At 35.3% G+C, this 26932-nt stretch overlaps 1 protein-coding gene across 1 annotated transcript in view; it reads right to left on the reverse strand.

The window, feature by feature from the left end:
* LOC103600644 (serine/threonine-protein phosphatase 4 regulatory subunit 4) overlaps positions 1-26932 on the reverse strand; it is a 42862-nt gene that overhangs the window by 1398 nt on the left and 14532 nt on the right. The window contains exons 7-16 of the mRNA XM_008584941.1: positions 25262-25367; positions 23494-23641; positions 19290-19434; positions 16901-16942; positions 16732-16806; positions 5887-5956; positions 5358-5444; positions 4955-5048; positions 3822-3892; positions 2488-2632 (exon numbers count right to left, since the gene is read on the reverse strand). Coding sequence (XP_008583163.1) covers positions 2488-2632; positions 3822-3892; positions 4955-5048; positions 5358-5444; positions 5887-5956; positions 16732-16806; positions 16901-16942; positions 19290-19434; positions 23494-23641; positions 25262-25367 — 983 coding nt within the window. The remainder of the gene's footprint in view (positions 1-2487; positions 2633-3821; positions 3893-4954; positions 5049-5357; positions 5445-5886; positions 5957-16731; positions 16807-16900; positions 16943-19289; positions 19435-23493; positions 23642-25261; positions 25368-26932) is intronic.

The raw sequence follows: 26932 nt of genomic DNA on the forward strand, positions 1-26932 counted from the left end.
TTTAATTACCAAAAATCTTGTGTGCACCTAACACAGCATTGAATTTTATTCATACAACTTTTCCTACATTTAAAATTTTTTATAGCCATAATAAAAATTACACATACCCAAATGTATCAATTGTCAGGCCTTAAAAGACAAAGATATGATGCATACCTGCACTTCCTTTAAGACATTAATACTGCTAGATACTAGATGTGTCATCTCTATGACACTGAATGAAAAGTTGGAGAATGTATTGCATAGAATTTTTTAAGAAGCAAAAACAGATAATACTTTCTGAAATCACTTCATAGGCTTATCTTAAATAAAAGGGACGTGTTTTCATTTGGCTACGGCACAGCTCTGAACTGAGAGTAATACTTCACAGAAAAAGGACCAATGTAGAAGTCAATCACCTATTCCAGCTGTGTGGCAGTGCAAACTCATGACAAAGTCCAAATTAGAACCACATTATATGAAAATGTAGTTATAGACTTGTATATCCAGTCACATGTTTAAAAAGCAGCTGTGGATACCAACATTTCTCCTTCTTCAGAATATTCAGAAAAGAAGAAACAAATCAGATATGATTTGCTATCAGAGTGTTTGTTTCTAGGTTCATTTTTTAAACCACCGATTATGGAAGGATTCTATTATCGTGTAGTTCTATTTTTCCACAAACTTTTTGAAGTACCCTCATATATAATTGATTATATAAATAATTATATATTATATATATTGAGCAAGAGAAAATTCAGTCTATAAAAAGGAAAACCATGCTCAGCAATGAAAGATAAAGATAGTAATCTGCAATAAAGGAGAGCTGGTTTTAGTGGTCTTTACTTTTAAAAATGCCCATCTTTACTTTTAAAAATGCCTATGGCATGTAGAAAAATAAGTGGAGAAGAGAAGGCATTGCTTCTCATGTTACTGAATATGTTCCTCAACAGAAGAATTCCAGGGCAATTGTTTGAGAGGATGAGGACCTAGGGTGACAGAGAGGAAGAATCTTAGGATGCCAGGACTAGAAGGAGGCACCCTAGAGGATGAACCACGAGTCAGCCCTGCCATTTTACTGATGTGTACAGTGAGGCCCAGAGTGCTGAACTGAACTGTACACAGCTAATTAGCTGCTACTGAAACTGGGACACAAGGATCTCAGTGCTCTCTATAGACCACTGCCCTGTCCTGCCTCTACTCTCATGACTTTTAAATAGAACTTCCATAGCACAATCATTGAAGCAATAATTGTATGGGTAAAGAGTACAAGGGTGCTTCAGAAAGTTCATGGGAAGATGTGTGTTTTCTTTTAATTGTTTCTCCATGAACTTTTTAAAGTACCCTTGTATCCTCTGTAAATTAAGTACCCTCTGTATTAACACTACCAATCTGTAATATCAATATTACTTTTTTCTATTACTATTGCTTTTTTGTATTATATAGTCCTACTCTGTCCTTGAACTCCATTCAATAAATTTATTTCTAAATTTTGAAAGAAGTTGGATATATACACCTATATTTGTATATACCCAATGGCCAATTAAAATTTAGAATAAATTACCATATAGTTGTTAGTTTAGTTCCTAAAAGGGACTCCAGCATGAAGTTTCTGCAAAAAGATACATTTGATAAACTTTATGCAAAAATGTCCATAAATTAAGTGATATTTGTTTAAAAGAAAACCTGAATCTTGTTTAAATTCTGTTCTAATAAGAAAGTTCGGGTCTCCCAGATGGAAGAGGAAACTGTAACTATACTTTGGACACCCTGGCTGAATCATTTCTACCTTGATATGGTCTCATGGTGATTTTTATGGTACTACCCTCTTAAATGTTCAAGCTGAAAGAAACAAAGGTTCCAACAATTCAAACAAGATACATATAGAACATAAAAAGGAACCACAGGGGAAAAGGAGAATAGAGGTCCTTTATAACATCAACTTCAAGGCATAGGTATAGTTTGTAAATATCTCCAGTTGACTGAACCCACATCTCTGGGTTCTATGCTGTAGCAATTTTTCTTAAGTGGCATCAGTTGTACCCATCTTTTCGAGCACTGAGTGATTAAATACTGTATACTTAAGCTAGATGTTTTAAAAGGATACATTTACACTTGGTGTCTCCTTAGACATAAATTTCCTGAATGCAAGTATTTCACAGAAAAAATAGTAGATATCAGCTATTAGTGGAAGCCATTTAAATGTTTCCTGTTGATTCCCTAAGGTCACATTGTCTTTGCCATATGCAAATCATCTTATATCCACTAGCATAACAGTCACAGGTGACAATAACACCTTTTAACTTATAACAGTCCCTCATTGTAGACATCTTCTATTCTTTGGAAAGTACAAGCGTACTTCAAAAAGTTCATAGAAAGATTTATATTATCTTTTAATTCTATTTTTCCACGAACTTTTTGAAGTACCCTCGTATTGAACTAGGAAGGGAAATGCACTGAGAAAAGAGTAGGAAAATACACTGAGCAGTACCTCAGTTGATTACTTACAAGGTAGCCTTCCGTGGTTGTGTATCTTTACTTCCACTGCTCTTCGGATCAACTGAGTTACCTGTCCCACGGGAGGTACTTGGTAAGGGGCTATTAGAATAGGAACTTGTAACACTACTGGCATTACGAGTCCGGAATGAGTCATCTGAAAGTAATACATGCAGAGTCAGACATACTGAATATACTAAGATGTTAATCTAAGGAAAGAAGAAAAGGTTAGTGATAGCTGACTCTTTCTCTTTTACATCAGTTTTATGAAGGTATAATGTATACACAACAAGCTGTACACAGTTAAGGTTTTGACATACGCACAGTCCCGTGAAGCCATTGCCATATGAAGATGTACACACACCCATCACTACCAAACGGTCCCTTGTGCCCACTGCAATCCCTCCTTTTCCTCCCTCCCCCTCCCTCGCTAAACCACTGATTTGCATCCTGTCACTAGAGATGAGTTTGTGTTTTCTAGAATTTTATATAAATGAAATCACACTCTTTTTGTCTGGCTTCCTTCATTCAGCATAATTATTTTGAGATTCATCCATGTTGTGTATATCAATACTTCATTCCTTTTTATTTCTGAATGGTATTGTATGGATATGCAAAAATTTGTTTACTCATAGTATCTGTTTGGATTTTTTTTCCAGTTTTTGACTCTTACTAATAAAATATTCATGAACAAGTATGAATATTCATATACAAGTATGAACATTCATGTACAAGTATGTGTGTGGACATACATTTTAATTTCTTCTTAGTAAATGTCTAGGAGTGGAACTGCTGGATCATATATCAAGTGTATATTTAACTTCATAAGAAACTGCTAAATTGCTGTGCAGAGTTTTTCTTTTGTTTTTTTTTTCTGCATTTTCGCCAGCAATGTAATTGTGACAGAGACCAATTTAGCCAACAAAGCCTAAAATATTTACTATCTGGACCTTCACAGAAGTTTGCTGACCACTGGCACAAACTTTCAAATATATAATACTGTAAATGTTTATCTATAGATGATTTACAGTGAAATCCTATTGTTATTAACTTACTTAAAAATTACTGCAAAAATTTTCTGTCTGCTTCAGCAGGCCATCAGAACATGGTAAAACCTGTCCTACCATTTTGTCCTTCTTCTCTTTTAAAACCATTAAACTCTGGGTCTTGGCACAATGAAAACAAAATAACAGAGACAAGTATTTTCTCAATTGCTAGGGGAAAGTTTAATTTCTTAGGGATTTGATAAACATATAAATTTAGGAAAAATACTGTATTTAGAAATATAGAAATAGGTCATTTAAACAAATTTAGCTAGTTTTTGAAGAGCTTCAGTTATTACTTACCAGTTAGTGAAAGCACAGAAGTCTTTGCTAACCCTGAGGCAGAAGGTGAATATCCTGCTGTAGAACTTTTACTAGAAGAGAACATGATTTAGTTTAAAGTACAAGAAAATGCTTTTTTCACTGTCAGACATCTAACACCTTTTTTAATGCTTTCTTCTACTTCTTATGAAACACACTTACTGCTCTTAATTTCTCATTTGTTTTTTACTTTCCATGCCTCACAATACTTACTTTGACTATAACTTTAAAAAAGCATTTCCTTAAACTTTTGCTTCATCAGAATTACAGTTTTTCTTTTGATGCTCAGCCAAGACAGGTAAGATGGGTAAAATTTTCTTGGAAATAACTTAGCTTTAGTTATAATCCCTTTTGTCCATCTTGAGATCAGCCTATTGGCTAGGAACTCTAGATGGATCTATTGATAATGCTCAAAAATACAGCTGAAATTCTGGAATAAGCTATCTTTAATAAAAGAAAAACATGTTTTTGTTCATAATATATTATTTATCTGGATAAATGAATAATAAATGAATCCTCTTAAAGATATTTATGTTTTCTTAAAATCACTTTGCTTGTCAGTTGATATGCATTTGTTAAATACTATATGTGTATAGCCATATAAAAAATCATAGTAATTTAATTTATGCTGATTCTCAATCTTAACTTTATAATTTTATCTTCTCAGCTAAAGGAGAAACTAGACATTCATCTTTTCTCAGGAGAATTCACATATGAACATGCCAGTGGCTTCTTTATAGACAGAAATAATATTATTAGCAAATGGATGTCCATAGCCATTTACCAAATGGGGCATCCTCATACCCATTTAGAAGTTAAGTGGCATACATGATACAGCACCACCTTCCTCCTAAAATGGTATATGGATCCATGATACTATTATATAGTGTCATGGCAACATTCTTCCTGTAATGCCAAGATACCTATTTTTATGCAAATTGGTAGATTCTATTATTTTTAAATATCATGATCTTTACAGAAGAAAACTGACAAATTATTGGCCTATAAAAAACTCAAAATTGATTCTGATTTTTATAATAATGTAAATATTTTACATAAATAAAGATGTGTGCCTATAAAATAAAGTTTTAAACTGAATTGATGACAGATCATACCTAGCACATTTCTCTAAGTTGCCGTATTTTGCATGAAAAGCTTGATTATTAAAAGACTGGCTTCGAATCAGTTTAGATTTCTTGATTTCTTTGCCTAGAGCAATAAGCAGAAAAAGGGAAAATGCATTCAGTTAGTCCTTAGCTGACCCAATCCTCATTCCCTCCCCAACTACCACCATTTTCAGTAAAACACAGATGGGTCTAGCTTTCTTTCCTTAGTTTGAGCTGATTGGAGTGTCTCGTACCCATAATACCCATTAAGAACTACCAAAACAACTAAAGATAAAAGGCAAAAAGTACTTCAGAATAATATACCTGATCTAATAGAGTGACTTCCCCTGAAATTAATTTTTATCAAAGGAAAAAATTTTTATAAAAGAAGCATAAAGAGGTTATTTCTTACTTGTTGATGGGGTGACAGAAGAGGGTCCAGGAACAGAAATGGGGATGTTCTTGGGAAGACTTTGCGTTGGTGTCTTAGTGTCTCTACCTAAAATAAACTCTGTTTTAAGTTCTATCATTTCCTCTGAGTCCTTACTAATCTCCATAAATATACAAGACAACACAGAGAATACGGATCACCATCCTTAGCTAGGCAGCACTCTTTCCCAAATATTCTTACTTTATATATTTACATATTTCAGTCTTTGTTATTCAGTGATCAATTTCACAATCTTACAGCTGCTATTAAACTTTAAGCTTTCCTTTTCAAGAATATGAACCTCCACACTGGTTCCTACCATTTATTCATGTATTTCTAACATCTGTACCACATTAAGCAGCCAATTTTTGAAAACAACTTCTGAAAAATGAAAGAAAGTGAAGCAACTTTTCATATCAAATTAAAAACTCAGCATTGTCTTTCAGAATACCAGGATGCATGCAACATTAATTTTGTAACTGAGTGGGGAAGACACAGGAAAACTACTTACGTTTCTTTTCAAAGATTTTATCACTCATGGGTCTTTCATCATTCTGTTGCTTCTCTTTCTCTAATTGTTCCTGTTATTAAAACAGTGTCTTTGCATTAAAGATATTCTCATAAGCAAAATATTTGTTACCATTGACTATTACAATTTCTGATTGGTAAATGGCAAAATAATATTTTTCTTTAAAAAGAATGAGAGAAAAGGAAATGGTCTCTTGGATACTTTTTAAATGTCTTATTGAAATATACATAGAGAAAGTGCATAAATTATAAGTGAAAATAGCTCAATAGATTTTCCCGAAGTAAATACAACTGTATAACCAGCTCCAGTAACAAGAAACAAAACATTACCAAAACTCAGGAGCCCCTTATCCTAATAGAACAAATCGGCAAGAAAATCAATGAACAGAGCAAGTTCTGAACAAACTTGTCATAATTGACATGCATAGAACACTACACTCAATAAGCAGAGAATAGATATTCTTTTCAAGTGCACATATAAAAAAGAAAAAGATGGAGAAAATCGACAAGACAAAGAATTTCCACATAGAATTGGGCTATATAAAAAAAGAACCAAATGGGAATTCTAAACTTGAAAGTGAAACATATAAAATTTAAAACTATCTTTAGGTGTGCTTAACACAGTTATCTGCTTTCTCCATCTAATCATAGCTATCTTGAAGTCCTTGTCTGCTAACTCCAATATGAGATCCATCTGGGCATATTTTTCTATTGTCTGTCTTTGTCTTGGGTTTAGCTCATTTGGTCCTAAAATTTCTTGAGAGCCTGCTTATTCTCTACATCTTCTACCACTGGCAATCCTGAACACTAATCTTTGTCCTAGAAGACTGCTGAAATAAGGCACTTTGCTTCTCAGAGGATTTCCGCTTACATTTTTAATGTCTCAGCACACAAATTCTCAGCAGAGAAACAGAAAATATAAAAAAGAACCAAACAGAATTTTTAGAACTGAAAAATACAATATCAGAAATAAAAGAATTCACTAGATAGGCTCAGCAGCTGAATGGAGATGACAAGTAAAGAGTTGGTGACACAGGACAGATTGACAAAAGTTATTCACTGAGTAGCACAGAGTTTTTTTAAAAAAACAACAACAAAAAGCTTCATGGATGTGTAGGACAATAATAAAAGATCTAATGTATATGTAATTGGAGACCTAGAAATAAGAGAAAGAAATTGGAACAGAACACATATTTAAATAAACAAGGCCCAAATCTTCCAAATTTGGGAAATGACATACATTTACAGATTCAGTAAGATGAGCAAATCCAAACAGGATGAATTCAAAATAAGTCATGCATAGATACATCAAAAGCAAACTGCTAGAAACAAAAAAGAAAAGAAAAAATCTTGGAAGTGGCCAGAGGAAAAACAACATTACATACAGAAGGACAAAAACAATTCAAATGACAGCAAATATTTTATCAGATGCTATGGGGGCCAGAAGACAGAAATACTTCTTTAAAATGCAATAAAAAAAAAAAGGCTGTTGGGGCTTCTAGACAAGATGGCAGAATAGACTGTCCCCAGCATCACTCTCTCCCACAAATCAACCAATTTACAACTATAAAAAAGCAACAACAGCCAAGTGGGGGCTGCTAGAGCTCAGGGGAAGAGTAGTAGACACCAACGGGGTGCATGAAGGTTGGAAAAACCACGATGAGAGAAAGCAAAAATTGCTCCAACCATTTTGTGCTATGGCCACTTTAAGGCTGGAGCTGCTGAGTGCATGGAGCAGGAGCCAGCAAAAACCGCAGCTGTGCCCTTCAGATGAAGTTGCTTGGAGGCGGCAGGGGAAAAGAGGGACTTGGTGACCCCCAGGACAGCAAGACCACTAATAGGGTTCCTGTAGACCCACATAGGAGCAAGGAGCCACAACAACTAAAAAAAAGGAGCCACTCAGAGGTTGGTGAGTCATCGCAAGGGATCAGCGCACAGCCTGTCCCATGGGAAGTATTTGCAGCACAGGCAGTAGGGGAGACAGGCCCACTGGGGGAACACTGGGGCACAGCAAGGGCAGCTGATTGGCACCCCAATCAGTGAAGGACTGCTCAGAGGAGACTGGTCAGGAATATAGAATTGCATGGAGTGCAGTTTGATGAAAAGATTCAGGCCCAGATCAGAGTTTCTACACAACCCAGGTGCACTGATCTCTTGAGAGCTGGAAGTACCTATAAGGTCAACCATGAAAACCTGAGCTGTGCAAAAAGCCTTCCCTAGGGAAACAGCAGCAAAGCAGCAATTGCTAAACCACACAGCTCAAGTACTGGTTCCCACAGGAAGTTCCCCCATTTTAGAAGCAAAGGACAAAAAATAGTTTCAGCCCAGGCACACTGCCAGCTCCACAGGGCCCGACCAGGGACCAGCAGTATGGAGCCAGGGACTGGACCTCCCCCACCCACAACAAGGCACACCACCAGTCCCAAGGAGCATGATAAAAAATCACCTCCATGTGTGGCCCACCACAGCCACCACAATAACCACGGCTGCTGTGAAAGCAGCTAGATGCCACCACCACCATGCAGATGGTCTGCCAGCCACTGCAGTGCACTGACACAAGGAGAGTCATCAGTAGAGACCAAAGAAAAGAAGAGGATGTCTCTCTCCACAAAGCCCATTCCAGAGTGACAGAAAAAAGTATCTGCTCTACAATAATATTGGGGGACCTGAATACACCTGTCAGCACTGGACAGATCATCTAGGCAAGAAATCAACAGAGTAACCATTACTCTTTCAGTAGGAGAGAAGAAATCTAGGGTAATTAAAGGGGGTAGGTGGGAAGGAGAAGGGAATTGGGAGAGATTGGACAGGGGCATAAAGAATAAGTACAATCTGTAACAATATACATACTAATAATATTGATTCGATCAACATATGTCAACGTTGAACCCCCAAAATATGTATAATCGATTATGATTCAATAAAAATAAAAAATTTTAAAAAGAAAAGAAAAAGGTTGTCAACCCAGAATTCTATACATAATGAAACTATCCTTTAGGAATAAGGGTAAAAACAAGACGTTTTAGATAAAAGAAAAGTAAGAGAAATTGTGGCCAGAAGGCCTGAACTATATAAGATCTGCTAAAGAAAATTCCTCAGACTGAAGGGAAAAAAATACCAGAGGAAAATTGGATCCTAAGCAGTGAATGAAGAGCACTGGAAATGACAAACATCCAAATTAATATAACAGTTTACTCTCTTAAATTCTTCAAAATACAAATGACAATTTAAAGCTAAGTTGTCTGGTGGGGTCTTCAATGCAGATATAACTCATATAACAACTATAACATAAAGAATGGTGTGGAGTGGGTAAGGGGAATCATATCATTGTTAAATGAAGTGGTCCAATATTAACAATATGCAGACTGTAAAAGGTTAAGTATGTGTATTATAATCTCTAGAGAAACCACCAAAAAAAATCCCCCCCCAGAAAAAGGAGGGCGAACACAATTCACTAATATAAGAATGAAACAGGGGTTATCACCATAGATTATCACCATACATTAAAAAGATAATATAAGAATATTATAAACAAATTTATGCCAACACATTTACAGCTTAGATTAAGTGAACAAATTTTGGCAGGGGGGTGGAAGGGAGAGGGGAAAGTGACTTACCAAAACTGATGAAAGAAATAAAAAAATCTGAATATTTTTATATCTAATAAAGAAATTGAAACAATGATCAAAATCCTTTCCAAAATGAAAACTACAGGCCTAGATAGTTTCACAAGTGAATTCTACCAAACACGCCAAGGAATAAATAAAACGAATTTTACACAAACTTTGTCAGAAAATATAGAGGAAGTGGGAACACTATCCATCTTGTTTTATGAGGCCAGAATAACTCTAATGCCAAATTTGACTCCAAAAATGACAAAAAAGTAAATTATAGACAAATACAGATGTAAAATTCCTTAACAAAAACATTAGACAAGAATTCAACAATAAAGAAAAAGGTTAATATATCATCACCAAGTAGGGTATACCCACGAAATACAAAATTAGTTTACCATTTGAAAAATGTGTATTAACAAAATGAAGAAAAACCAAATATCATTTCTAGATATGACAAAATTCAACAGCCATTCATAAAAACTCTCAGAAAACTGGCAGTAGGAGGGAACTTCCTCAATCTGGTTAAGGATATCCACATAAAATCTGCTGCTACCATCATACCTAATGATGAAAGATTGAACTATCTCCCCTTAAGATCAGTACAAAGACAAGGATGCCCACTGGTACCACTTTTATTCAACTGGAGATCTTTAATTGTACTGGAGATCCTGGACTTTGCAATAAGACCAAAAAAAGAAAGAAAGAAAGAAAAGTAATAAATACTGAATAGAAGAAGTAATTGTGCTGTATTTAAAGAAGATATGAAGACTTACATAGAAAATCCTAGTAAATCTAAAAAACTACTACTAGGACAAATAAATTTATAAAATACGAGGTTAATATGCAAAAATCAATAGTATTCTTATTACTCCAGCAACAAAAAATTGGAAAGTGAAATTTTAAAATTATAATTCCATTTACAATCATGCCAAAAAACATAAAATACCTAGAAATAAATCTACTAAAAGACTTTCTTGAGCTCTACATTGAACATTACCAAAATTACTGAGAAAAAAGTAAAGACAACTAAATAAATGGAGTGGTAGATGATATTCATGGATTAGAAGACAGTATGTTATCATGATAATTCTCCAAATTAATCCATAAATCAATCCTAATTAACAAAATGTTAACTAAAATTCCAGCAGGCTTTTTATAGAAATTGACAAACTGATCCTAAACTTCATATCAAAATGAAAATGTCGTAGACTGGCCAAAGCAATTTAAAAAAGAACAAAGTTGAAAAACTTACCCTATCTGATTTCAAAAACACTATGAAGCTACAGTGATCAAGAGAGTTTGGTATTGCCAAAAAGATAAACATATAAATCAGTAGAACAGAATAGGTAGTCGAGAAATAGACACATACATATATGGAACACTGATATTTTTAAAATGTGCCAAAGCAAGTGAATGAGGAAAGGAAAGTTAAACAAGTGGTGCAGAAATAACTGGATATTCAGATGGAAAAAACTAAACATACTTAAAAATTAATTTGAAATGGATCACAGACCTAAATGTAAAAGCTTAAACTAAAATTTCTATAAGAAAACATAAGGAAAAGTCTATGATCTTGGAATAGACAAAGGATTCTTGGAATAAAAAAGAACCAGAAGAGAAAAAATATGTACGTATGACAGAGAGGTTGTATTTAGAATGTATAAAGAACTCTTATGTCTCATAACAATAAGATACTTAAACTCTGAAAACAGACATCATCAAATAAGAGATAAGAATGATTAATAAGCAAATAAAAAGATGCTCAACATTTCTGGGCATCAGGGATATGCAATTTAAAACCACAATAAGAGACCATGACATATCCACTAGTATAGCTACAATTAAGAAGACCGACCATGGGCCGGCCCGGTGGTGCACTGCTACAGTGCGCCACTTGGGAGCGCGGCGGCGCTCCCGCCGAGGGTTCGGATCCCACATACAGACCGGTTCCCGCTCACTGGCTGAGCGAGGTGTGGGTGTAACACCGAGGGTTGCGATCCCGTTGCCGGTCCTGGTCCAGTACGGGCGTGACACTGAGGGTTGCGATCCGTTGCCGGACACAAAAAAAAAAAAAAGACAAAAAAAAAAAAAAGAAGACTGACCATACCAAACATAGAGGATGTGGGGTAACTAAAGCTCTCCACCACAGACAATGGGAATGTAAATGGTACAGTCACTTTGGAAAAGTTTTTTTTTAATTGAAAAATAATTGATTATACATCTTTGCAGGATACAGAGCAGATCATTAGCATTTGTATGCAATGCGTGATCATCAAATCAGGATAATTAGCATGTTCATCATTATTACAAAACGTAATCGTTCCTTGTGTCCATTAACTAATTTCTCAGTAACTCTCTCTCTCCCACTTTCCCACTTGTTCTATTCTCTCCTTCTAAAACCTCAACACATTGTTATTGTTTTTGTCTTTCTTTTTGTTGTTGTTTTGTTTTTTTGTTTGAAACATAATTGATTGTACATGTTTGTGGGGTACAGAGTTGAATATCAATGCCCATGTACAATATGTGATGATAAAATCAGGATAATTAGTATATTCAACATTACAAAACATAAGCATTCTTTGTGTCCATTAACCAATTTCTTGCCAACTCCTTCCCCCTCCCCCTTTCTCATTTCCAGTTACCACAGTTCTGTTTTCTCCTGAAAGTTCAACCTATTATTGTAATTGTTGTTTCTTTCTACGTTATGTATTTATTTATTTATTTGCTCCCACTTGTGAGGGAGGACACATGGTATATCTCTTTCTGTGCCTGGCTTTTTTTTACTTAACATAATCTTCTCCAAGCTAATCCATATTGCTGTGAATGGCAGAAGTTCATTCTTTTTTATGGCTGAGTAGTATTCCATTCTGTATATACACCATTGTCCTTATCCAGTCATGTGTTGATGGACATTTAGATTGATCCAATATCTTGACTACTGTAAACAGAGCTTCAATAAACATAGGAGTGCAAGTATCCCTTCAACATGATGATTTCCATTCCTTTGGGTATATATCCAGTAGTGGGATTGCTGGATCATTGTTCTGTAGTTATCTGAGAAACCTCCATACCATTTTCCATAACAGATGCACTAATTTCCAGTCCCACCAACAGTGTAGAAAGGTTCCCCATTGTCTGCATCCTCTCCAGCATTTGTTATTCTGTCTTTTTGATAAGAGCCAGTCTAAATGGGTTGAGATGTTATCTCGATGTGCTTTTGATTTGCATTTCCCTGATGACAGGTAATGTTGAGTACTTTTTCATATACTTGTCGGCCATTTGTATGTCTTCTTTTGAGAAATGTTTATTCAGCTCCTTGGCCCATTTTTAAATCAGATTATTTGTTTTTTCACTGTTAAATTGTTTGAATTCCTTCTGTATTCTTAATATTAATCCCTTGTCAGATGTATAGTTTGCAAATATGTTCTCCATTCTGTAAGTTGTCCATTCACTCTATTGAGTGTTTCCTGTGCTGTGCAGAAATGTTTTAGTTTGATACAATCCCATTTGTTTATTTTTTCTTTTGTTGCCTGTGCTTTTGAGGTCTTATTCATAAAGTCTTTGCCCAGTCCTTCATCCTGAAGTATTTCCCTTATGCTTTCTTCTGGGAGTTTTAGTTTCAGGTCTTTTTTTTTTTAAACATAACTGTTACACATATTTGTGGGGTACAGAGCAGACCATCAGCATTTGTGCACAATGTGCTGATCAAATTAGGATAATTAGCATATTCATCATTACAAAATGCAATCATTCTCTGTCTCCATTAATATATTTCTCCCTAAAACCCCTCCTCCTACTCCTTCCCTCCTCTAGTAACCACAGTTCTGTTCTCTCCTTCTGAAAGTTCAACATATCATCATGATTGTTTCTCTCTCTTTCTCTTTATTTTTTAGCTCCCAACTATGAGTGAGAACATGCAGTATTTCTCTTTCTGTGTCTGGCTTATTTCACTTAAAATTTTCTTCATTCATCGTTGCTGTGAATGGCAGAAGAGAATGCCAAAAGAATGGCATTCTTTTTTATGGATGAATAGTATTCCATTCTGTATATATACCACGTTTTCTTTTCCAGTTGTCCATTGATGGACATTTAGGTTGGTTCCATATCTTGGCTATTGTGAATAGAGCTGCAGTTAACATGGGAGTGCAGGTATCCCTTCAACATGACGATTTCCATTCCTTTGGGTATATATCCAGTAGTGGGTTGCTGGATCATATGGTAGTTCTATCTGTAGTTGTTTGAGAAACCTCCATACTGTTTTCCAAAACGGCTGCACTAATTTACAGTCCCACCAACAGTGTAGGAGGGTTCCCCTTTCTCCACATCCTCTCCAGCATTTGCTATTTTCTGTCTTTTTGATAACAGCCAATCTAGCTGGGGGGGGTGGGGGGGGCTGGTATCTCAATGTGGTTTTGATTTGCATTTCCCTGATGATTAGTGATGGTGAGCATTTTTTCATGTACCTGTTGGCCATTTGTGTATTTTCCTTTGAGAAATGTCTATTCAGCTCCTCTGCCCATTTTTTAATCAGGTTGTTTGGTTTTTTAACTTTTAAGTTGTTTGAATTCCTTGTATATTCTGGATGTTAATCCTTTACCATATGTAGAGTTTGCAAATATTTTCTCCCATTCTGTAGGTTGTCTTTTCGCTCTGTTGTTTCCTTTGCTGTGCAGAACCTTTTTAGTTTGATAAAATCCCATTTGTTTATTTTTTCTTTTGTTGCCTGTGCTTTTGGGATCTTATTCATAAAGTTTCTGCCCAGTCCTACATCCTGAAGTGTTTCTCCTGTCTTCTTTTAGGAGTTTTAGAGTTTCAGGTCTTATATTTTAGTCTTTAATATATTTTGAGTTGATTTTGGTATATGTCAAGAGGTACAAGTCTGGTTTTACTCTTCTACATATCGGTATACAGTTTTCCCAGCAGCATTTGTTGAAGAGGCTGTTGTTTCCTAAAAGTATGTTCTTGGTGCCTTTGTTAAAGATCAGTTGGCTGTAAGTAGGTGGATTGATTTCTCTATTCTCTATTATGGTCTATTGGTCTGTGTGTCTGTTTTTATGCCAGTATCATACTGTTTGGGTTATGACAGCTTTGTAGTATAATTTGAAGTCAAGTGGTATAATGTCTCCAGCTTTATTTTTTTTGCTCAGGATTGCTTTGGCTATTCAGGGTTTTTTGTTGCTCCATATGAATGTTAGGAATGTTTTTTCTATTTCTATGAAGAAGGTCCTTGGTATTTTTATAGGGATTGGATTGAATCTGTAGGTCACTTTGGGTAGTGTGGACATTTTCACAATATTAATTCTTCCAATCTGTGAATGTGGAAAGTCTTTCCCATCTTTTGATCTTTTGGTGTGTCCTCTTTAATTTCTTTCAGCAGTGATTTGTAGTTCTCATTGTAGAGAACTTTTACCTCCTTGGTTAAATTGATTCCTAGCCATTTTGTTCTTTTGGTAGTTATTGTAAATAGGCTTGCTTTCTTGATTTCTTTTTCTGCTTGTTTGTTGGGGATGTATAAAAACATTAGTGATTTTTATTAGCTTTAATATTAAGTGTACCCTACAATATGATCCTTCCATTCTATTTCTTGGTATTTACCCAAGAGAAATAAAAACATACGTCCACCAACACTTAACTAATGTTCACAGCAGCTTTATTTGTAATATCCCCAAACTAGAAGTAATCCAAATGTGTCCATTAAGAGGCAAATGGATAAACAAATTGTGATATATCCATAATATAAAATACTACTCAGAAATAAAAAGAAATGACCTATTGATACATATAGCAATATGGATGTCTCAAAATAATTATGCTGATGGAAAGAAGCATGACAAAAAAGGATACCTAATATATGATTCAATTTACATAAATTCTTGAAAATGCAAATTAATCTGTAGTGACAGAAACTACATCAGGGGTTTCTAGGGACTGGAGCAGAAAAAGATATGGATTACAAAAGGGCAGGAGGAAACCTTTGGGGGAATAAAAATGTTTGGTGTTTTGATTGTGGTGATGGTCTCATGGCTATGTCCATATGTCAAAACTCATCAAACTGTACACTTTAAATATATGCAGTTAATTGTATGTCAATTATACATCAATAAAGTAGTCTTTTTAAAAGGCTCTCAAATATAGTTTTTCTTCCAGTTCATAAAATAACAGATTTCAAAGAGTCAGCACATTTAGTCATTTAAGAAGAAAAAGTAGGGCCGGCCCAGTGGTGCACTGCTACAGTGCACCGCTTGGGAGCGCGGTGGTGCTCCTGCCGAGGGTTCGGATCCCACATACAGACCGGTTCCCGCTCACTGGCTGAGCGAGGTGTGGGAGCAACACCGAGGGTTGCGATCCCGTTGCCGGTCCCGGTCCGGTATGGGCGCGACACTGAGGGTTGCGATCCGTTGCCGGACACGAACAAAGACAAAAAGGAAAAAAAAAAGAAGAAAAAGTAGTGTGAAATTTAAAAGAAATTATTTTTTAAGTTTAATAACAAAGCACAGTTAATATTGGTTAGCAAAGAGTATGTGAGCCAGGCACAGAAAGAAAAATACCCCATGTCCTCACTCATACGTGGGTGGGAGGGAGGGAGGGAGGGAGGGAAGGAAGGAAGGAAGGAAAGAAGGAGATAAAGGAAGGAAGGAAGGAGATAAAAGAAGGAAGGAAGGAGATAAAAGAAGGAAGGAAGGAAGGGAGGGAGGGAGGAAGGAAGGGAGGGGAAAAAGGGATGAAAGGGAAGAAATGGGAGAAAGGGGAGAAAAGGGAGAACGGAAAAAGAACAAAGGAAGACCACAATAATACATTGAACTTTCCGAAGGAAAGAATAGACCTATGTTACTAGAGTTGAGAAAGGGGGACTGGATGGGGGGTTAGGGAGTAATTCGGTAAGGGACACAAAGAATAATTACAATTTGTAATAATGAACATGCTAATAATATTGATTTGATCATCATAAAACTTTGAACTTTCAGGAGAGAACAGACCTATAGTTAATACAGGTGGGAAAGGGGGAGGGGAGGGGTGTTAGGGAGTAATTGGGTAAGGGACACAGAATAATTATGATTCGTAATGATGAACATGCTAATAATATTGATTTGATCATCACATACTGTACACAAATAGTGGTAGTCAACTCTGCACCTTGTAAATATGTATAATCAAAAATAAATAAATTTTTTTTAAAAAGAGTATGTGTGTTGCATGAGAAAACAACATACCATTTCCAAAAGAAGTAGTTCTTCTCTTTCTTTCTCTTGATCCAACAGATCTTTTTCATAAAACTTTTTCTGAAACTGTTTAAAGTTTAAAATGAAATTGGGCAACATTAGTGGTTTCTGCCAATTTTTAAACATTCCTTTCAATAAAAGGAAAAGAGAGTGTACTTACAGCATCCATAGACATTTCCATTCTGTCCAACTCTAATACAGTCTATAAAGAAAGTTTTAAAAATTATTCAACAATAATTAAATTAAACCAACCAATCATTTCTCACAGACTCCTTTTCCAGAGGTAGGTACAAAGAGGAGACTTCTAAACTATGTGGAAGGCTAAATGAGAAAACTCTGAAGTTCTGCCCAACTCCACATTATATTTATAATCAACCTTTATACATCAATGCTAGGATCCATTTTAACTTTTAAAAATTTTAAACCTTAGGAAGAGTAAGTCTAGAGGCATATTTTAAATACCCACTGCATGCAATTTAATTTCTATTATCTCCCAGTGCCAAGCTTTCCTAAATTTTCAGAAATAAATATAGTTTATGAATTTTTAAAAAGTATTTTAGCTAAAAATATGAGGGCACCTCGAAAAATTCATGGAAAGATTTGTATTCTCTTTTAATTCTATTTTTCCATGAACTTTTTGAAGTGCCCGTGTATATTGAAGCAAGCTATCGTTTGGCTTAAAATCCCTAGTTCCCTTCCACAGAAATTTTTTATCATTCTGACACTCTAACCAACAGAAGAGACTTTGCTCTGAAAGTATTCTCTCAATTTAGTATTTGTCTTTCACAATACAGTAGTCTGAAACAAATTAGTCCAAGCAAACAATGGTCAATCTCATCTAAGGTTCTGTTTCTGAGAGAGGACAGTACCTCTAAAACTTATTCAACAAGAGTAACTCTAATCATCAATATAAAGTACATTTATATATTCAAATGCCCAAAGCTATCCATTGCAAATATAAAATTTGAAGCTTTATTTTTATGCTCATATTTATGAAAAATTACAATTTATGCCATGAAATATTCCCTTTTTAAATAAAATTACTTCCCATGTTAAAAAAATAATAACTGATTTACGTAAGCTACTCCATTTTTATCCCAAACCTTTGTGTAGCTGCCTCAGAGGTTCCTATATTAATACCTCAGTTTGATAAACATTACATTACGGAATTTTCATGGAACAAATTGACATCATTATTAAACCATATTTAAAATAAGAGTTATACTCCAGAATAATCCATTGTAGATTAATAATCCATTAATTTAATTACATCATTGTTGTACTTATTTGTGGGGTTAGCTTGTATTGTCTCTTGAATTAATAAATTCTTTTGGAAAAGTAACTAACCCTCTCATGTTTATAATCTTGACAACTTAACCACTGCCTAAATTTCTATACTGAAATAGTAAGGACAGAAATATCTCTTAGAAACAAAAACTGTGTGTGTGTGTGTTTTCAGATTTAGATGCCTATCCAACTCTGGGTATTTCTGGTTATTTCAGTTCACGAAAGACAAATTCACATTTCAGTAAAATAAAATTATATTTTTTAATACTAAATTATCAAACCACTTTATTAAAAAGTTCTTCATAACACCAAGGTCAAGGGCTTGGACCCCCAAACCCTCCAGCTACCGGAAAAAAAAAAAAAAAGTGCCTCATGACATCTGGCAATGATCTTTAGGAAAAAAAAAAAAAAAATCAAAGGATTCTTTTTCTCACCATTGATGCTAATTTATTCACAAAATTAATAAATTAATTTTTCTCACTACAAATAAGTGTTCCAAAACTATGCATCCTGAAGCTCACATTCACATTCATAAAAATAATCACTTTAATTTTACTTGACCTTATAAAAACATTAGTTATATATTCAGCATAAAGAATTGTTGAAGATTATAAAGTATTTTAAGGTTTGACCCCAAATTTTTACTGTTTTAGCTTCCCAGCACTCCCAATCCATATATAATACATCATGCTAAAACAAAAAACAACCATAAGATACAATGTTACATTAATAAAAAAAGGAATGTGCTCAGGGGTAGGTAAGAGATCTATATTCTAGTCCTGGCTCTGCCATGTATTAATATCAAGCTGACACTTAATATTTCTAGGTCTAGAGCTTCTGTAAAGTCCAATGGATGGCGAATTAACTCTGAGGGCCCCTTCCAGGCCTGAGTTTCTATAAAATGTGACTTTCCCAATTTTACCAACAAAGTTTTACTGGATTGTAAAACTTATAATAATGTTTTAAATAAAGTCTGGGAATAAAGTATTCATTATTAATTGAACAGTGTTTATTGAGCACCTAACATGTGCCAAACTCTTACAGAGCTCATATTACTAGTAATAAAAGCTTAATATTTAAGTGACCTTTAGAAGGAACTTTCCTATCTAGGTGCGGCATACACATCATTTACAAACCATTTACTTATTCATGCTACTCTAGAAAGGATGTATATATTTTAACATATTAAGCTAAAAGAGTGAAGCTACATTTAACATAAACTTAATGCAAGAAATGCAATGTGTGGGAAGAGGGAGACTTACCCTTTTTACAATAGCCAGAACATCTTTATCTTTTTCTTGACATAGGAGTTTTCTCACACACATTTCTAACTGCTGAAGTAGATGCTTATCTGCAGGAATCTTCAGGGTAGATTTCACCTTGGGCAATAGGTAGCAAAGTTTCATTCTATAATAAATTAAATAGTATTTACTTTTGAGTGAATTTAACAACTAAGAATAATAGTAGCATGAAACTGAAAGAAAATTCAAGTTTTAGATAGCTTGAGAGTTCATTTATTCATTTATGGAGTCCCTATTTTGTGCCAAGCATTCATTTCTCTGGGTGCTGAGATACAACAGTGAATAAAACCAACAAAATTCTCTGTTCACATGGAGCTTAGCATGAGGGTAGGTAAAAGAGAGTAAACAAATACATAAAATATCTGTCAGATAGTGGTAAGTGCTATGGAGAAAAATAAAGCAGGGAAAGAAGAGGAGGGAGTCCCAGAGGAGCAAGATTAATCTGTTTTAAAGCAGGTGATCAGAGAGGGTGTCAGTGAAGGTTTCACTGAAGATGACATTTAAGAAAAGACCTAAAGAAAATTAGGAGATGAGCCATGTGAATACCTGGGAAAGAGCATTAAGGGCAGCAGCAGTAAATGCAAAAGCCCTCTAGGGGAAGCTTGCCTTGGTGTTGCCCCAAATTAACAAACTGGACATTGTGGTTGAACAGAGTGAAGGTGAGATTAGCAGGAGACCTCTGAGTGGTAACAAGAGGCCGGCTCATGAAGGGACTTAGAGGCCACTATAAGGAGACCGACTTTTTTTTGACTGCGATGAGAAGCCACTGGAGGGTTTTAAGGACAAAGGTGAAATGATCCAATTTAAAATTTTAAACATATCACCTGGCCACTGTGTTGAGATTAGACAATAGGTGGTCAGGGACAAAAGAAGGGAAACAATAGAGGAAGCGCCTGAAATAATTCAGGCAGGAGATGATGCTGGATTGAAGCAGAGAGAGGTGGTGAGTAGTGGTTGCATCCTGGATATATTTTGCAAGTAGCAGGATGTGCTGAGGGATTGGAGGTGGAGTAAGAGAGAGAAAGGATTTAAGGTTTTAACCTGAGCGAGTGGCAATTTAAATTTTAAACATTCACTTAAGGAAAAACAATTGGTTATTTACCTAGATAGAGAAGACTACAGAAGAGGCAAAGCAGATAAAGAAAGTCAGGATTTAATTTTAGACATATTAAGTCTGACATCAGAGAGTAATAAGTGCAGTTAAAGAAGAAAAGAGATAAAAGGATACAGTCTAAGGCACCACCACAGTCTAGATTGGGTTGAAAAGGAAGAGACAGGAGGCCAAAGAATGCCAGGGAGGTAAAAAGAAATCCAGAAAAGTTTAAAAAACCTTTCAGGAGGAGGTAGTTCGGAAGAAATGTTCTGCTTTGCTAAGCTAAAACTCTACTTCTTTGCCAGGGCTGGTTTTTGGAGAGGGAGGCTAGGTGGTTGTCTATTTTATAGCTGCTATATTCATTCATTCATTCACCTGAGTGCTCCCCAGATTATTATCTTTTTATTTTTACTGCAAACCTTGAGACAACTAAATCCCATTTCTAAAGCTTCCAGGACGCCAACTTTCAGTTGAGGATTCTTCATTTACAACAAAATTTGCTTTTTATTCAACCAGAAAAGGTAAAGAAGCTCATCCTCTAGAATTTTTAGCCCTGTAAATAGCAACAACGGCCTCAATCTCATTCAGAGCCCACCACACATACTGCTAAGCCTGGTGATGGTTTCCCTAATTAAGGAGTTCCAATTTTCCCAAAGAGAAATTATTTCCTTTCTGCATCTGGAGATAAGACTTCTCTGAATACCAACAGTCTTTTTCTAGCCTTCATATTGTCTAAACTCAGTGAATTTAAATTTTAAACATTCACTTAAGGAAAAACAAAAACACTTAACAGTCCATGCACACTTCATTCTTTATAATCCAAAGTATGTCTAGAAAAAATATATTTAGCAGAACCTACATAAGCCATAGTAGTGATTCATCTCTATGAGACTCCTGGGCCATGAGATTATAAAACTCTTGAGATTAGGGGCCACACCTTTCTGGTAAACTAAATTCTTTATGTACATTACCTCAGATATTTATTCTTCAGAAAACCCTGTGAATCAGGTACTAAGGAAATCAATGCACAGGGAGGTTTTGTAACTTGCTCAAAGATACAAAGCTAGTATAGAACTGGGATTTCAGCTCAGGCAGTGTAGCTCCAGAAGCTGTCCTCCTAACCTGTGTGGTCCTACTAGTCTTACTTGTGATAGCTTTCATTCTATCTGCACATCTCTATAGCATTGGGTAGAGGCTCAAAGCCAAGTGATGCTGGGCCCATTTCTTTGGCTGGCAGCTGCTCAGACAGGGGAGTGGAAACCAAACGGGAAAATTGCTATGCAATAGCCTCTTACCCAAAAAAACCTCCAAAATTCATGGAGTGATATTCAACTAATCTTAATCTGGTTTTCAAATTGACAGACTGCTTTATCATATTATAGTCAGTACTATGCTATTAGTCACACTGACCAAAGTAGAAATGACTTCATCTCCTTTTAAATTATTTTAGTCAAATGTTTGATGAGTGATAATTCATCACACAGGAAATTGCTTTTCTAGAAGCACAACTTCAAATTACAAAATGTTAACAATATAGTTGGACTCATAAGTTGATTAGGAAGAGCTAAATTCTAAAGAACTATAACAGGCTCTTTTCAATTTACTTTAAATGTCAGGGATACTCTACCTCTTATTTATATAGCACAGGTAAGAGAAACAAAAAACCACATCCTGTGTAGTTGCATTTTCTCACATTAAAAATATAAAACAAGAACCAAACTCTAGATTTGTTCCCATTAAACAATGCCCATAAATTTCTTAGATTAAACTTCTCAATACCTTTTGACAGTTCTGCTTGGTATATATCTCAACAGCAAGACTATCAATCTATTCTAGTTTATTGCCTCACCAACTCCTCCTGTATTGCCTACACAATTTAAGTCAGTCATTTACAAAAGATGCACTATGTCACACAGCATAAAATGAAGTGTGGCCAGCATGCAAAAACTCAGCCAGGAGCTCTAGAGTTGTGTTCAGGGAAGCTTTTGGCCAACTGACTCTGACTACGTCACTCTTTGCTAAGGATCTGAGTTCAAGCTCAGAACAGAGACATAAAGCTTAGAACACAGAAATCTAATAGCTGAGGATTTAAAATTCTTTTCATCTCATTATCAAATGTTCAAATAACTCAAGTAATAATATGAATATACTTAATACCTCTGAACCATATACTTAAAAATGGTTAAAATTGTAAATTTTATGTTACATATATTTTACCACAATGAAAAAAAGGAAATAATATGCTTATTCGGAGAGGTAAAAAAGACAAAATATACTTATTCTTTTTTTCAATTTCCAAGCAAGCCATTTTCAGGCCTGTTACATGTAACTTAACAGTTAATCAAATCCAATTAACAATTAGATTTCAAAATGTAAGGCAGTTGAACATGGAAGACAGGACAAAGACTTCAAGGCACCCCTACTCCTCTGAATAAATGGGATTCTAAAACTGGACAGATGCTCAACAAGCCAACTTTGAAGTGACAAGGCTGTTGATTAAGTCTTAATAATAGATAAATTAATTTTATCTACTCAATCTTCTCCTGATCCCAATATGTATATCCAAATTGCCAGAGAAGCTTGCCAATCTGGCTTTGGCTTACTACTCTCAACCCAATAAACAAAAAATCTGAGACAGTGTTAAAAAATCATGCTTCCAAGTCTTATTGATATTTACCAATTACGATTACTAAGAATGTCAAAGCAAGTATAAATTCTCCATTTGATTTTTGAACTGAGTAAGAAAAAGATTTTGCATATATTCACTATGGTAAATATATAAAAAATGCAATATTTTCTTTTTTTTTTTTCCTTTTTGTCTTTTATCGTGACCGGCAACGGATCGCAACCCTCAGTGTCGCGCCCGTACCGGACCGGGGACCGGCAATGGGATCGCAACCCTCGGCGTTGCACCGCACCTCGCTCAGCCAGTGAGCGGCCGGTCTGCATGTGGGATCCAAACCCTCGGCAGGAGCGCCACCGCGCTCCCAAGCGGCGCACTGTAGGAGTGCGCCACTGGGCCGGCCCCCAAAATGCAATATTTTCAAATATTTTCTTGGATTAGTAACATACCTCACATTTGCTACTGGATCATGTGTCAGTTCAATAGCAGGTAGAAAGAAATATTTACAGAAAAATGATTTGGAAAAGATCTCTATAATAAATTCACAGGTATCCAAAAATCGAAGTCTATTCCAATAACTTTTTCCTTGTCCCAGTTCTAGAAATAAAAACAAAAATTATCATGTTAATTTTTCCTACATGAAATTACATGTGACAACACAGACACGCAAACTCTGTGACAAGTTTCTTTATGCCCACAACTTTTTTAGCAAATACAAAAGGTAAGAGGAAACAATCATATTATATACCCCAGACTTGCAGACCCTAAAATACTGACACCTCAAAAATCAGCAAGAAGTTTTACTAGACATTACATTCAATTCTATAAGCATTTATTAGCTATTGAATGACTATACCTACTATTTTTTGATCAGCCACTATGTGTTAAATACTTTACACATATTATCTCATTTAACCCTGAAAAGCAATCCAATGGGACATACATACATAATCCCTCCCAAAACATAAAGATACTGAGATTCAGAGAGGTTAATGTCACATCGATAGCAAGTGCAGAGCTAGAATTCAAAGGCAGGAATAATTTTTCTTAAATAGAATCTTATAAAAGTATTCTAACATTTTTAGAAAGTGGCGATCCATACTTAAAATGGTAAACTCCAATAACCAGAAAATCCCTTTATCTGCCTATACTGGATAACAGGGTTTAATAAAAACATTAAGACATTATTGTCAAAGCAAGTGTACAAAAATTAACAAATTTACTAAGTAAATATAGTGTGTGCCACTATTTCTAGAATTACCACTTTAACTAAAGGTTTTTTTCTTGATTTTAGCCCTTATCAAATTAAAATAAATTTGCTTTAATTGACTTAGTTTCTTAAGACATTATAAACCTAGGCTCACCAGATTCACATTCATATGTATTATCATCTCTATTCAAGGAAAAAATCAAAACCCCACATTCTGTTAATTCTGTTAACACTGAATATAAGACCATAAATTAAATTATTAGACTCATGGATAGTCTATTCACAGGGGATACATTTCAAGATGCCCAGTGGATGCCTGAAACCTTGAATTAAATGACCCATAGCCAAGGTCTCCTAGGAAGCACTTTATGGCTTCTCTTTGGCATATCCAAATTGCCAGCATCACTACTCTTGCTCTTTGTGTCCATTATTAAGTAAAATAAGGGTTACTTGAATACAAGCACTGTGATTCTGGGACAGTACCTCTGAAAACCAAGATGGCTACGAAGAAGTGACTAATGGGCAGGTAGCCTATACAGCATGGATACACTGCACAAAGGGCTGATTCACATTCTGGGCAGGACAAGCAGGATGGTGTGAGATCTCATCACTCTACTTAATATTTTCAGACAATGGGTGACCTCAGGTTAACTGAAACCACAGAAAGTGAAGCCATGGATAAGACTACTGAATTTTAGTTTCAAATTCTATTTGATCAGGGTAGAAACTGGACTTTCAAAATGTGTACGTATTTTAACTGCTCAAATGTAGAAATTCACAAAAGAGGCCTCTGAGTAATTACTACTCTCATTCATCACAGATCTGATCTTGCCATAAGATTTCTAAAACAACCAAAAATTAACCTACGAAACTCAAATAAAAGTGCACACTAGATATTTACCAACATCAGCCTATTCGTGGCAAAATGATGCATAATGTAAGTTACAGCTAAGGCCAACTAGTTTGTTTAATTTCATTGTTTCAAATAGGAGACAGTGATTACTTACGTTCAATTAATTTTTGAATGACCTCATGTCTCTGTTCTTGTTTACGATTATAACGTAGAAAAATGCATAGAGTTCGTGAAGCTGCCTTTTGGACAGGTAAGACATTCTTAAAGAAATAAACAAGAAAGACTATTACACTAGCCTAATATTATATACTCTGAATAATTTGGTCCCACCAAATCAATCTTAAGTTATTGGCTAAAAGTAAGAGGAATGTTCACCACTTCTCAAATCACTGAACGTATATTCTTCTGGAAGTGTTAATTTAATGTTAATATCACTCAGGCAAATCAACTAATACATTGCATTACAAAGTCAATTCGGCACAGTTATGTCCAAATCATCCATATTTGATTGTCATTCCCTTGCCACCTCATTTTAAGTGACATTCTCCTCAAATACACATTAGCCACCCATTCTTTTGGCCATTCCCTAGCCTTTGTCACTTACTCATTCAACAAACATTTGCTAGAAGATACCATCTGTCAAGTATATTACAAAAAATATGTCACTTCTCAAATATAAATTTAGAGATCCCATGAACAGGTGTACTCTTTGATCCTTCTGTCTTAATTTTGGCTTCTGGCTCTTCAACCTCAATGGCATTCACTGAGATCTCTGGTCCATGATACAGATAAAAGCTTCGAATCTGAAGGACACCATGTCACCATGTCAATCACTTTTATCACTATTCCAAACCCCTTTGTCTTTTGATTTTCCATCACACTGGGCAGAATCTTAATTCCAAGTGAATTCAACCATTCATCTTTATTGGGTTTGGGTTCAAACCAGATATTAGAGAAAAATCTCTCAATCAGGTATATTGTATCCAGTATAAATTCATGTTCATCATCTTGACTTAAGTATAAATATTATAATATTCAATTACTGAAGATTCAGATTTTTATAGTGGGGATCCTTGAAATTCAAGTAGAATGAAACTTTATATTGCTAAGAGAATACTGCCATGACCTCCTCTCATATTTTACAGAGGCTATTTCCATTCTACTGGGTACTATTCTGTGTGGTGTTTTTAACCTGTTCAATGTAAAAAGAGGATATTTACTATGAATTAGAACAGAAAATCTTAAAAATGAAATGTTTAGAGATCAAATATAATGATACCTATAATTTAAAATTCTATAGCACAATGAAACAGAAAAAGCAAATATATAGCAATATACTATTTGTTACATTTAGATGATGGGTATACGGGTGTTCATTGTAATATTTTCTTTGCTTTTTTTGTACCTTTAAATTTTTTTCATAACGGAAGTAGGGAATAAAAGTCAACTTATATCATTCCTTTACTCAAAACCTTCCCAAGACTTCCCTTGTCTCAAAGCATACAACCTAGAGTCCACATCACTACCTGCAAGAGCCTGTGTGCTGTGAACCCAGCCACGTCTAGCTTTACTCTCTGCCACTTACTACACTGGCCTTCTTGCTGCTCCTCACATGGCCAAACATATACTGTGTTGCACATTTGCATTCACTGTCCCATGTGTCTAGATCAATCGTCCTTCAGACTGCCACATGGCTCACTCCCTCATTTGCTCAAGCCTCTGCACAAAGCATACTTGATCAGAGAGGACTTGTTCCTGACCACTATATCCACAATAGTGTCCTAGTAGCCACCATCACCTTCTTCCCCACTCGACCCTGCTTTTA

This window comes from Galeopterus variegatus, unplaced genomic scaffold (genome assembly GCF_000696425.1).
Source record: "Galeopterus variegatus unplaced genomic scaffold, G_variegatus-3.0.2 Scaffold3411, whole genome shotgun sequence".
NCBI lineage: Eukaryota > Metazoa > Chordata > Mammalia > Dermoptera > Cynocephalidae > Galeopterus > Galeopterus variegatus.